The sequence below is a fragment of the Felis catus genome, chromosome A1 (genome assembly GCF_018350175.1).
Source record: "Felis catus isolate Fca126 chromosome A1, F.catus_Fca126_mat1.0, whole genome shotgun sequence".
Taxonomy (NCBI): domain Eukaryota; kingdom Metazoa; phylum Chordata; class Mammalia; order Carnivora; family Felidae; genus Felis; species Felis catus.
In genome coordinates, this window is record NC_058368.1 from 53,476,677 (window position 1) to 53,490,690 (window position 14,014).

Consider the following 14,014-nt stretch of genomic DNA (forward strand, 5'->3'; position numbering starts at 1 on the left):
AACAGCAGTGAAGTAAATTTTACTTTGCGTATATATATTTTTAATTTTTTTAGAGGCATATGAGTGACTGTTGGACTGATAGCACCCAATTATTTCAGGTCACAGAATAAAGTATATTAAAGGGGAAGAAGGAGGAAACTAGTATTTATTAAATGCCTTCTGTGTGTTAGATGTTAATGTTAGGTGCCTTCCAAATATTATTTTACAATCCTATGAGGATTTTGGCTGCATTTAGAACTTAAACTTGGAGACACTGAGGCACAGAGAAGAGGTTTCTCAAAGCTCCTAAAAGGTAGAGCAAGAATTTGCATGCTCTTTTTAAACTCCAAGTGCATGTTCATTTCACCACATCACAACACTCAGATTTGTGTTTATACAGTTTTGCTCTGTGACAAAATTTATTTGGGGGATTTTTAACATTGAATTTCTTTACAAGAATAAATTAAGATGTGAAAATTGAATAATATTGAAGACCTGTAGTTTCTTTTCAAAACAAGGTTCTAATAGATTTAAAAGTATCTTAAAATATTTCATAAGAGAAGGGGAAATAATAGTTACAAATAGAGGGAGGGAGGCAAACCATAAGAGACTCTTAAATACAGAGAACAAACTGAGGGTTGATGGGAGGGCATTGGGGGGAGGGGAAAATGGGTGATCGGCATTGAGGAGGGCACTTGCTGGGATGAGCACTGCCTGTTGTATGTAGGCGAAGAATCTTGAGATTCTACCCCCAAAACCAAGAGCACACTGTATATACTGTAAGCTAACTTGACAATAAATTATATTAAAATTCTTTTAAATAGTTAATAAGAACTCTTTTGCAAATATAGGGATCAATTATAGTACCTTTTTGATGAGTCACTTTTTAGATACTGATGCTTTTGGTTGACCTCGAATTAGTTTGTATGTCGTTATCATCACCTCCTAACAAATTTAAAGTTTTTAAAAGACTTTTTGAAAGGTTACTTGTAAATGAAGTGAGAAGTCTGCAGCCCTGCTGCTCAGGTTTGAGTCCTGGCCTTACCCGTCCTGGCTGTTGTGATGTCTAGCAAGTTACTCTAGCCCTTTCAGGGTTGTTCCCTTCCCCCATTTTAATCTGTCAAATGGGGATAATACTATTTCATAGATATGTGGTGAGGATTAAATGAGTTAAATACAGATCCAACGTATTATTTTGCAATTCTGAGCTTTCAGTCCGTTTGTTGTGTTGAAGAGCGTCTTCCAAGATTTTATATACACATTGATTCATCTTGCTTGATAAGTAATTCTTCTGGTACTTGAGAAGACCTCCTTAGAGTATTCTGTATTTTTGAAATGTTTATATATTATTATTTCATTTTATTAATTCAGGTTACATTTCAGTTATCCTAGATGCTAGTGTAATAGAAATGGTATTGTGGTTGTATTAGTTGTTTTCTTTGTAGCGATTAATACATGGTAGATGATAATTAACTGTAGAATTGAATGGATTTGAATGTATTTTAGTCATGATTTTTTTTTTCTTTACAAGTGCTTAATTTGAACCTCAATTTTATTGTAAAGAAACTACCAAAAATACAATTTTTTAATGACTGCTTAGGTCTCTTACAAATTTTGTTCATCTTTTTAAATGCTATTTTTCTTTGTTTTTAGTTAAAAAGTGATCCTTTGCCTAAAACAGTCTTTGAAAATCAGCTTAAATTTTTTAAAAATAATAATGAGAATTACATTATTGTTTTCTTTTTCCTTGTTCTCTTAGCTTCACAATGAAGAGGATAATTCAGAGTCATCTGCCGTAGAGCAACCATCGACTTCAAACTCAACACCGCAGACTGCTCCTTCTGCATCAGTACTTGAAACTGACTCTTCTCCTCCACCTTATAGCAGTATTACTGTGGAAGTACCTACAACTTCAGGTATTGTTTCTAGTTTGAAACGACAAGTAATATTTTTAATATCTCCTTTTTTTTTTTTTAACCAGTATGGTTTTGTGTAATTATCGAGTCTATTAAGAGGCTTCCTGGTTTTATGATTTTTTAAAAAAAGGTTTTCCCAAGGATAGTTTGTGAAATGTTTACTCATATATTACTTGCCTCATATTCTTGTTGTTTTCAAAAAAAATTATAAGTATAAACTTGCTTATGCTTATTACTATTTCCAACAGAGTAGCATATTGCTTTTGGAAGAAATAAATACATTGTATATACACGACATATTTTTATATATTTGTGTTTGTGTAAATTTACTTACATAGTTGTAAAACAAGGTATTATTGATGCTGAGTGTGAGCAGGAATGTGGTATGTGTGAACGGAGGTGAAGGGTGTACATAATGTTATCACATACATATGGTAGTAATTCCTACCAGTGGTTCCGGCTTCTTATTGTTCATCTTATCTTTTCAGGTCATTCTAAAGAGATAACCCTCCTCAGTTTCTCCGGCCACAATTTGTATTTTCCCAGGAATGCTAAGCTAATCATTATATAATTTATTTTTTATTCTTTACTTTTATTCCAGTACAGTTAACATACAGTGTTGTATTAGTTTCAGGTGTACAATAATTTAGCAGTTCTGTACATTTCAGTGCTCATCACAATAAGTGTACTCTTAATCCCTGTCACCTATTTCACTCATCCCTTTACTCACGTCCTTCCAATAACCATTTGTTTGTTGTCTATGGTTAATAGTCTCATAGTCTCATTTTTGGTTTGTCTCTGTTTTCTTTCCTTTGCTCATTTGTTTTGTTTCTTAAATTCCACATATGAGTAAAGTCATATGGTATTTGTGTTTCCCTGACTTATTTCACTTAGCATTATACTCTCTAGCTCCATCCATGTTGTTGCAAATGGCAAGATTTCATTCTTTTTTAAAAAAGCTGAATAATACTCCACTATATACATACACACCATATCTTTTGTATCCTTTCATCTACCAGTGGACACTAGGGCTTCTTCCATAATTTGGCTATTTGGCTATTGTAAATAGTGCTACAATAAATACAGGGGCGCATATATCCTTTCAAATTAATGTTTTCATATTCTTTGGGTAAATACCCAGTAGTGTGCGATTACTTGATCATAGGGTAGTTCTATTTTTGACTTAAAAAAATTTTTTTTTTAATGTTTATTTAGTTTTTAGAGAGAAAGTGAGAGAGCATGCGTGAGAGTTGGGAAGGGACAGAGAGAGACGGAGACACAGAATCGGAAGCAGGCTCCAGGCTCTGAGCTGTCAGCACAGAGCCCGACGCAGGGCTCAAACCCATGAATGGTGAGATCATGACCTGAGCTGAGGTCAGACTCTTAACCGACTGAGCCACCTGGGCACCCCCTATTTTTGACTTTTTAAACTTCCATACTGTTTTTCACAGTGGCTGCACCAGTTTGCATTCCCATAGCAGTGCATGAGAGTTTATTTTTCTGCACATCCTTGCAAACATTTGTTGTTTCTTGGAGTTAATCATTATATAATTGAAAAAAGTTTAGGGGCGTCTGGGTAGCTCAGTTGGTTGAGCGTCCAACTTTGGCTCAGGTCATGATCTCACAGTTTGTGAGTTCGAGCCCCGCGTGGAGCTCCCTGCTGTCAGTGCAGAGCTTGCTTGGATCCTTTATCCTCTTCTTTCTCTGCCCCTGCCCTGCTTGCACTCTCTCAAAAATAAATATTTAAATTTTTAAATGTGCTTTTGTATACGATTGTAAATAACCTCTACGTATTTTATGTATTCTTTAGGAAACACTTTTTAAATCTATTATAAGAAACATTTTAATATTAGAAGACCCTTCACTAGAGTATTCATCTTTCTTATCTCTTATTCTGTAATCAATATCAATACTTCTCAAACTTCTGCCAACCTTATCTTGTTACCATTTCTGCTTCTACAAATTTTATCTAGACCATATGGGTGTGTAAAAAGATCATACCATTTACTTTTTCCATTTACAATTTTATGCAATTGCTGAAAATGATTTTCTTACGAAGGTATTCTCACTAATTTAGTAAATGCTTACTCCGTTTATTTGTATATAATGTTTATTTGATCAATGTGCTTGTTTAGTGCCCAGTTTGATGGACAGTTTTTATATTGATTTATATCAGTTTTATTTGTCTTTGGCCATGGGATTTAACAGCTGGATTGGTGCTAGCTAAAATTTATTTTGGGCTAATTTTTTTTTCATTATTCTACGAGTTTCCAGAATATAGTGCAGTGAATTTGCTATTCTAGTCTAGGTAAAAGAAAAATAAATCTATTTGATGGTAGTCTTGAAGAAAGAAAAGGAGTTATTTTCCTGATGCTTTGCCTGTGTTTGAATGATGGACAATGCTAAGATTGAAATTACAGGTTTTTTTCTTGTGGCCACCATTGCCTGGCTGTATAACAAGCTACCATAAAACAAACAGAGTAAAGTAGCAGTCATTTAGTGTTATCAGTTCTCATGGTTTTTGGGGTGTGCTAGACTCAGTTATGCGATTGTCTCCCAGGATGTCATGTTATTATTATCTTTTGGTGACCTGGAGCTGGAGTCATCTTGAGGCTTCCTTATTTACATATTTGGCAGCTGATGCAAGCTTCCACTGGGGCCTCCGCTGAGACTGTTGGCCAGAACACCTGTACGTGACCTCTTGTGGCCTGGGCTTCCTCACTGAATGGAGGCTGAGGTCCAAGAACAAGCCAAATAGAATCTGTGTCACCTGTTGTGGCATTACCACTCAAGTCACACAGTGTCACGTCTGCCACATTTGATTTGTTAGAAGTGAATATCTGGGGTTAGTCTTTATTCAAGACAATTAGTCTCCACCTCTTGATGGGAAGAGTTTGAAAGAATAAAGGAGGTTTCAGTACCTTTAAAACTGTCAATGGCTTCTTCCTCCATCACTGAACCTTTTCCTTGTCAGTTGTCTTCACTTCGGTAAATGGCTCCACTAGGCCAGAAACCTTGAAGGCATCTTTTTGGGTCTTTATCACAGAATTATGTTTTTTTCTCCTTTAATTTTTGACATAATGAAATATGTTATTACTAGATTTCTTTTTAAGCCAATTCATTTCTGCATTCATAGACTAAATTGTTACCATATTCTAATCCATTCTGGATTTATATTTGTTAATGTTTTTTTTTCCCAAAAGTTTTGCAATTTTATTAGTGGGATCTTTAACCCTTGTACTGTCTTTGTGGTTTTAGTATTAATATTATGTATGGAAGCAACATAGCATGAATTGAGAAGCTTCTCATTCTTCTATGCTCTAGAATAGTTTTGATAATGGAGCATGTCATTTTTTTTTTTTTTAATTTTTATGTATTTTGAGAGAGAAACAGTGTTAGTGGGGAAGGGGCAGAGAGAGAGAGAGAGAGAGAGGGAGAAAGAATCCCAAGCAGGTTTCACACTTAGTGTGGAGCCTGACATGGGGCTTGATCTCACAACCATGAGATCATGACCTGAGCCAAAATTAAGAGTTAGATGCTTAACCAGCTAAGCCACCCAGGTGCCACACAGATCATGTCATTTTTAGAGATTGGATAAATTTCCATTGTAAGACAGGTTGTCCTTGCTACCTAGGTATTCAGTTATTCTTATAATCTGTGTGACTACTGGTCTCTTATTTTTACACTTGTACTAAAAGGCCATTCATGACTGTAATTGAACACAAGAACTGAGTAATTCTAGAAGTTTGCTTCTCTTTAATGAAAAACATCAATAGTGTTTTTCTTCAGCCTTTTATTGTTAAATTTTAAGCATGGACAGTACCAGTTTTCTGTGGAGATTATGTTCTTCAGTAGGTCACTTTATGACTGGTTTTATAGATCTGAGCGCCATCAATAATAATAGTTGACATTTGTATAATGCTTTACAGTTTACAGAGTCCTCTTGACTACTCTTAAATCCTGTCATATAACAGCAAGTAACAGCCTTGCTGAGTCGGTTTTATGGATGAGAAAGTAGAGCTTCATAAAGTGCTTAAGTGATTTGCTTGAGGTCACACAGCTTAAGACGAGCAGCTAGGATTGGAGCTCCCCAGACTTTAAATTTTCTGGTTGAGAACTGCTGCCTTAAAGGGTAGATAAAAAATAAGTAAAATTAACCAGTGAAAGTTAAAACTATAGCAGTGCTTTTTCCCAGTTTGCATTGCATTTGTTAGTTTCATTTTGCCTTTCACGGGAGTTAAAACTTTTCAAAAATTACATATCTGTTGTTAATGTAAAAGATCTCATCCTTTTGGGTAATGTATGTCATTGTTCCAGTTTTTAAATTTATAATTTTAATGTTACTGCCTTAAAATTTATACCCATTGCTTTCACTTAAATTTTGCTTCTATTCGAGGCTTCAGAACTAAAGAAATCTATTTTCCTGACTGTGTGTGGTGTTTTTACATCTGAATAAGAAGTCATTTCTAAGGAATTATGAGCCTTGTACCATTTTGGTAGTACTCAGTGTTCTGCTGCTACTAGCATTACCTGTCATTGGATTAAAAATTGCCTAGCTTCATATCCTTAGCTCTTATTGATAGCATTTAAAAAACTTCTTTTAAAACCAGTATACATTAAAATACAAAAGGAAAAGAATTGCTAGAGTGAAATGTGTTTTCATGTGGAAATGCAAGAAATTCTGATAGAGAAAATTATAAACCGATATCGAAAATGTGCAAATGCTGTATTTATAATCGAGGAAGTCACGAAAGTGATGTCAGACATTGGGGTGTGGACAACTTTGAGAGTCTGATTTTCTTGGCAGTGATGCTAGCATGAGTCTAATCAGTATGTCAACCTGTATGTATCGCTTTACCTGTACTGCTGAAGTTGGTGATAAGTGATGCAGGTTTTTTTTCTAAATTAGCACTCTTTGGGGCTCCTGGGTGGCTCATTTGCTTAAACGTCCAACTCTTGGTTTCAGCTCAGGTCATGATCTCACAGGTTCGTGAGTTCGAGCCCCGCATCAGGTTCTGTGCTGGCAGTGTGGAGTCTGCTTGGGATTCTCCTTCTCTCTCTCTCTGCTCCCTTCCCAGCTTGCTCTGTCTCTGTCACTCTCCAAATAGATAAATAAACTTAAAAAAAAAAAAGTAAAATTAGCACTCTCCCCTTGCTATTGTGTTATATTTCTGAAGATCATATTTTAAAAATCATCTAAAAATTGGGGAGGGAAAAATTCTTCATAAAAAGAAACTCTGAAAAACTAGGTAGATATGGAAAAAAATGAGAAGGGGGGAGAGGAGTAAAAAAGAACTAAAAATCACCAGTCTTTTTTAGGAAAGAGAAATGTTGAGTTTGCTGAAGAGATTTGGACAGTTGCTAAAACTGACATGTAAAAAAAAAATGAACCTCACATGTTATGAGAGCAAATATTGGTAATTAGGAAATCCCTGGACTCTGCCACTTGTTGGTTGTGTAATACTGGGCAAATTCCTTAAGTTTTCTGAACTTGAGAGTTGCTAGGATTAATGTCTATAGAAGTGGCATATTAAATAATGAGTACTATACAAGTGTTATTATTCCTGATACTTCTACTTTTAGGCTATGAGATTATGAGCAAGTAAATTAAATTCTTTGAGCATAGCAGTAGGTAGAATGGATGCTCATATGTGATGACTTTCTCACCTCCCTTGTCTTGCACAGATTTTCAGATTTCATTCTTGATATTTTTGTTTTTTGTAACAGCCTTTAGATGATATTTATGAGTCTTTTCCCTTTATAATAGATAACGGGACTAAACTAACACATAGGATTGAATTAGTAACTTACATACTACCTAGCTTTATAAAATAAGACTACAAATAGCAGTAATAGTCTTTAGTAGCCTGTTGTAAATTATTAAATTATGTTTTTGACTGTAAAAATTTTATTAAATAGTTTGTTTTAATGGTTGTCCTTTTTTAATCCCTTTCTTCAGATTCAGAAGTTTACAGTGAGTTTTATCCCGTGCCACCTCCCTACAGTGTCGCTACCTCCCTTCCTACATACGATGAAGCTGAGAAGGCCAAGGCTGCTGCCATGGCGGCTGCAGCAGCAGAAACAGCTCAGAGAGTAAGGCGATCTGATTGCTTCCTTTTGAGAATATCGTCTAGTAATTCTGAGTATATTCAGTAATGTCAGAAATAGTTCTCTAAGAGTGTTTGTGCATGTAGATTGTTTTTTAGTATTTTCTCTACTACTACTTATGTGTGTTGTCATGCTATGGTGAAATTGGCACTCTCCTAGTTAAATCCACCTTCTCCACCGTTTCTGTTTCTGTTTATTTCTAAATTTTTTTTTTTCAACGTTTATTTATTTTTGGGACAGAGAGAGACAGAGCATGAACGGGGGAGGGGCAGAGAGAGAGGGAGACACAGAATCGGAAACAGGCTCCAGGCTCCGAGCCATCAGCCCAGAGCCTGATGCGGGGCTCGAACCCACGGACTGCGAGATCGTGACCTGGCTGAAGTCGGACGCTTAGCCGACTGCGCCACCCAGGCGCCCCTGTTTCTGTTTATTTCTATATCAGTCTTCCTCCTACACTCCATCTTAGTTTGTGGACATCCTAGTCCTTATCTTTACCAATATGTTTCCTAAGTCTTGATTTGTCTTCCCTCACGTGCTGACTTTTACCCCCCTCACTCTAGTTACTGTATCCCATTGACCTCTTCACTGTTGATATCCTTATTTCCTTCTTTATATAATTTGGATTTTGTGGTCCTTAACTACAATCATAAAGCATCTTTTTTTCCCCTACTCAATTGTGTATATTAGTATAGCCAGTCTAGTGACTCTGAATGAACTCAGTGTAGGTTAAAAACACAGAGAAATAACATTACAAGACCTCCAAATTATGTTTGCCAACTAACTTTTTAATATTTTTTGGCGTTTTAACACATCCCACACTAGAAGTTTAGAATGATAGTCAAGGATTCCACCTGCCCCTTCTCCCCTTACTGTCTCAGTAGGAGAGCCAGTGATACATATGGATGCTACTTCTTGTTCTGGTAAAGGAGTGACTATCTCAGTAGTGGACAGTCAACAAGATGCATGTGCGCTATTTTACAGTCCAGTAAAAGATGGAAGTTATTTCATTTCATCATGGCTGCAAGCCGGGCTAGAGTTTGTTGCCCTTTTTTCTTGCTTTAGACGTTAGAGATGAGTACCATTTCAGAGTCCTAGATTCATCCCATTTTTTTTCCGGAAAAGACACCCAAACTTATGTTTACACAGAAAGCTAGAATGAGGTGAGGGATAAAGGGAGAGAAAGGAGTTTTTGTGCACAGCGTTCTCCTGCCATCAGGCCAGAGCCCAGCAAGTAGTGTATTTGATAGGTGAGTGTTTTCTCCTGGATGGGTTTCTTTTATCAGTACAGCACTTTCCATGCCTGCTCCCACTCTTGTACTCCAACACACAGAGTTAAATGTCAACATAAATAGCTTTGGGCACATAAGTAAAAACAGCAAGCCTCAAATTTATTATTTATGCCTTTTCCCTCTGAGGGGGAAAGCAAGTCTTTGTTAAGACCGTGGCATAAATACAGCTCAGTCAATAAGGGTTTTTTGATGCTTGGAGGAGAGAATCATAGAGAAGGAGCATAGGTCTGTATAGAGTGTGGAGTTTCTATCAAAATCAACTCTAGGTTGCCTGGCACATATGTGGTTGTCCACGCATTGTATACATGCATGCACTCTCCGTGAACCAGAAGGACTCTTTTTCTCAGGGAGTGTCTCTCTAGAGACCTTGGAAATGGCAGAGGTCCTTAAAAGGATGTTAAGCAAGTTTGGGACCTCTATTGCCCTAACTTGCACACAGTAGGGTAGAACTCTCCAAAGAGAGAAGCAAGCCTTGTGTGAGGAAAAGCCTCTCTGTGAGGAAAAGCTTTTAGAACATGGCTTATTCACCAGGTAGTCTTATCTTACAGCCTAATAGTGAGCAGTGTTTGTTTTTTTGTACCTTATTTTAAAGTTTGTCAGTAACTTGTCTTTTGACACAAAAACTAACACTTTATAAATTGTGAGCAACTCCAGGACGAGGACCTTGTGGTTACATTTCTAGCACCTCGCTATTATCTGGCACATACTTGGTGTTTAATAAATTACAGTTTATTAAGTTGAATACTTTTTAAAAATTAGCAATGAAGAGAAAGAAATTAGGAAGAAGAAAATACCACACTTGTTCTCTTACAGCTTTTCATTTTAAAATATATTGGTGTCTTTTACCAGTTTTGGGATTTATAAAGCTGTGTTTAATGTTGTTGAAATTATCACAGAGTTTCTTTTATTTTTTAAGCATTTTATATAAATGTTTCTCTGTTATTTAAATGGTTGAGTGAAATTCCATGGAATCAATTATGCTACTGTAATTTAGTGGTCATTCCTCTCTGGTAAAGTTATCAGATTATTTTGAAATGTGTGTTGATGTGTGTATGTTTTACATTGTTAATGTCGTAAAAGATATCTTTGCATATATGTTTTCTTTTTACAAATGATGTGTGATAAAAATATCTGGACTGATATTTAGAAAAAATATGAAATGTTTATATTCTTGCTATCATACTGACTGGTTTGGAGGGGCTTACCCTGGGTTTTAATGCTTATTTCTTGAATTAACTTGAAATTATACAAAATCTTATTGTGTATTTAGTCATTGCCAATCACTGAATTTTCTACAATATATGATTGCAGAGTACTTGAGGGATCTTTTGGCCCAAATAATGAGCAATATAGTTCTGAAAGTCTTTTTCTTTTGGCAGTGTATGTAGTGAGACTGCCATGAATATATTAGCATTTCCTTGACCAGTCTCCTGAGCCTCAGTTCCCACTAAGAAACGCAAAGGGGACCAAGTAATGTTTCCACACACAGTGTGGAACCTTGAGTTTAGTGAACCCAATGTATTTTTAATGGTCACTAAACATGCCCACATCTCTGCCCTAGGGAGTGACACGCTCTCTCTTCCAAAGCCGTCTGCAATATAAACATCCTTGAAAAGATAGTACAGAAGAAGGGCAGCCATTGCCTCCAGCTGGAAGACAATCAGAAACATCAAGAATTGTCTCCTGACAAGAGTCCACTGTTGGTGGGCGTTTAGATTGTATCTGATCTTTTGCTCTTATTAACATTGCTGCAACAAATTATCTTTAATACATGATTTCTTGTAAGTGAGAATATAAGAAGTAAATTTGTACAGAGTATTTCAAGAACTGGAATGCTGGGTCAAAGGGTGTGTGGGTAAATTTTTTTTTTCTTTTTTAAGAGTTTTTATTTCAGTTCCAGTTAACATACAGTGTGATATTAGTTTCAGGTGTACAGTTTAGTGATTCAACACTTACATATGACACCCAGTGCTCATCACAACAAGTGCGGTCCTTGATCCCTATCGCCTTTTTGACCCAACCCCCGCCCCTCTGGTAACCATCAGTTCTCTATAGTTAAGTCTGTTTCTTGGTTTCTCTCTTTCTCCCTATGATCCTTTGTTTTGTTTCTTAAATTTCACATATGTGAAATCATGTGGTATTTGTTTTTGACTGACTGCACTTAGCAAAATACTGTCTTTAGCTCCACATCACATCCACATCATTGCAAATGGCAAGGTTTCATTCTTTTTTATGGCCAAGTAATATTTCATTGTATGTATGTACCATGTCTTCTTTATCCATTCATCAATCAGCAGACACTTGGGCTGTTTTCATAATATGGCTATTGTAGATAATGCTACACTGAGGTGCGTGTCTCCCTTTGAAGTAGTATATTTGTATTCTTTGGGGAAATACCTAGCAGGGCAGTTGCTGGATCATAGAGTTATTTCTGTTTTAACTTTTTGAGGAACCTTCCTCCATTCTGTTTTCCGGAGTAGCTGCACCAGTTTACATTCCACCAACACTGCAGGAGAGTTGTTTTCTCCACATCCTCACCAACACCTGTTGTTTCTTGTGTTTTTGATTTTAGCCATTCTGACAGGTGTGAGGTGGTATCTCATTGTAGTTTTCATTTGCATTTCCCTGATGATGAAGTATGGTGAGTATTTTCTTGTGTCTGTTGGCCATCTAGATGTCTTCTTTGGAAAAAAATCTATTCATGCCTTCTGCCCACCTTTTAATTGGATTATTCATTTTTTGGGTGTTGAGTTTTATAAGTTCTTCATACATTTTGGATACTAATCCTTTTTTAGATATGTCATTTGCAAATATCTTCTCCATTCCATAGTTTGCCTTTTAGTTTTGTTTCCTTCACTGTGCAGAAGCTGTTTGTTTATTTATTTACTTATTTATTTTTGAGAGAGAGAGAGACAGAGCGCAAGTAGGGGAGAGGGGGAGAGAGAGGGAGACACAGAATCCGAAGCAGGCTTCAGGCTCCAAGCTGTCAGCACAGAGCTGGATGTGGGGCTTGAACTTATGAGCCACGAGATCATGACCCGAGCCAAAGTGGGATGCTAAACTGACTGAGCCACCTAGCCGCCCCTATTTACTTACTTAAAAAAATTTTTTTTAATGTTTATTTTTGAGAGAGAGAGAGACAGAATATGAGTGGGGGAGGGGCAGAGAGAGGGAGACACAGAATTCGAAATAGGCTCCAGGCTCTGAGCTGTCCGCACAGAGCCTTACCTGGGGCTCGAACTCAGAACTGTGAGATCATGACCTGAGCCGACATCAGATGCTTAACCGACTGAGCCACCCAGGTGCCCCAGTAGCTTTTTATTTTGATCAAGTCCCAGTAGTTTATTTTCTCTTTTGTTTCCCTTGCCTCCGGAGAGATGTATCTAGTAAGAAGTTGCTACGGCTAATGTCAAAGAGGTTACTGCCTGGATTTTCCTCTAGGATTTTAATGATTTTGGGTCTCATATTTAGGTCTTTCATCCATTTTGAATTATTGTTGTGTATGGTATAGGAAAGTGGTCCAGTTTCATTCTTCTGCATGCTGCTGTCCAGTTTTCCCAACAGCATTTGTTAAAGAGACTGTCTTTTTGCCACTGGATATTCTTTCCTGTTTTGTTGAAGATTAATTGACCATATAGTTGTAGGTTACATTTTTATTTTTGGTAAATATTGCCAAGTTGCCAGCCATAGAGGTCATATAATTTAGACTCCACCAATGATCATGAAAATTCCTCTTTCCCATTGGATGCAAATGCACAGTGTCAGTCACATCTTTCTTGATATCATTTTCATTAATCCAGTATTTAGTTTTTATCTTTTTTGTTTAACCCTTTTTAAGGGTGCCCATGAAAAATGAATTCTTGCTAATGTTTTTGATTACTTTGTGCCAGATATTGTATTCTCTGTATCATTTTGTCTATACAACAAATGGAGGACATTTGATTTTATTTAATTTTTTATCTTTATACTTAAGATAATAAAGTTGTAATTAGTTTTTAGTGTGCTAGTCTAATGTTACATGTTTTACAGATTCAGGAGGAAGAGTGTCAACCAAGAGATGACTTTAGTGATGCAGACCAGCTCCGAGTGGGTAATGATGGAATTTTTATGCTGGCGTTTTTCAGTAAGTGATTTTTCATTTCCACATTGTTTCTTTGGGTATACTGGCTACATGTGTATTTAAAGTAACATAGATAGTGAAGAAAGGCAAATATTGTTAAAGTGTGTCTAATTAGTGTAAAATATAAATTGTTTCTGATACGTGATCATGTGAGACCATAAAAATCCTAGAATTTATTAAACACAACTGTGTATTGCAATCATTATGCTAGATACTGACTGTATAGAGTTATATAAGCATATTTAAGCTAAATATGTTTTTGCATGAAAAATGTTACATGTCCGTGCAGTGATGTCGGACCAGGCAGAATGAAACTATTAACTTCTGCTTTTGGGGCAAAGGACTTCCATTTGAGCGTCTTTATAAATAGGCACGAAAGAAGGGTTGGAAAAGGAAATATTTTGGGCAACTGGAATAATGTGATTTGAGACACAAAAGAAATCAAGTATGTCTTCTTTGGGGGAATGGTAAGTGATTAGAAGACCAGAAACCTAAGTAAGATTTTTTTTTTTAACATGTTGCAGAATTCTTAGTTTAATATCTGAACTTATAAAGTATGCTTTATGCTTTGAGGGAAGACTGTGTTATAGTCTTATTATTTA

At 36.3% G+C, this 14,014-nt stretch overlaps 1 protein-coding gene across 3 annotated transcripts in view; it reads left to right on the forward strand.

The window, feature by feature from the left end:
* Positions 1–14,014, forward strand: part of NDFIP2 (Nedd4 family interacting protein 2) — a 69,307-nt gene that overhangs the window by 34,049 nt on the left and 21,244 nt on the right. For all 3 annotated transcript variants that reach the window (XM_023252476.2, XM_019828338.3, XR_002155643.3), the window contains exons 4-6: positions 1,739–1,895; positions 7,855–7,988; positions 13,322–13,415. In XM_023252476.2, coding sequence (XP_023108244.1) covers positions 1,739–1,895; positions 7,855–7,988; positions 13,322–13,415 — 385 coding nt within the window. The remainder of the gene's footprint in view (positions 1–1,738; positions 1,896–7,854; positions 7,989–13,321; positions 13,416–14,014) is intronic.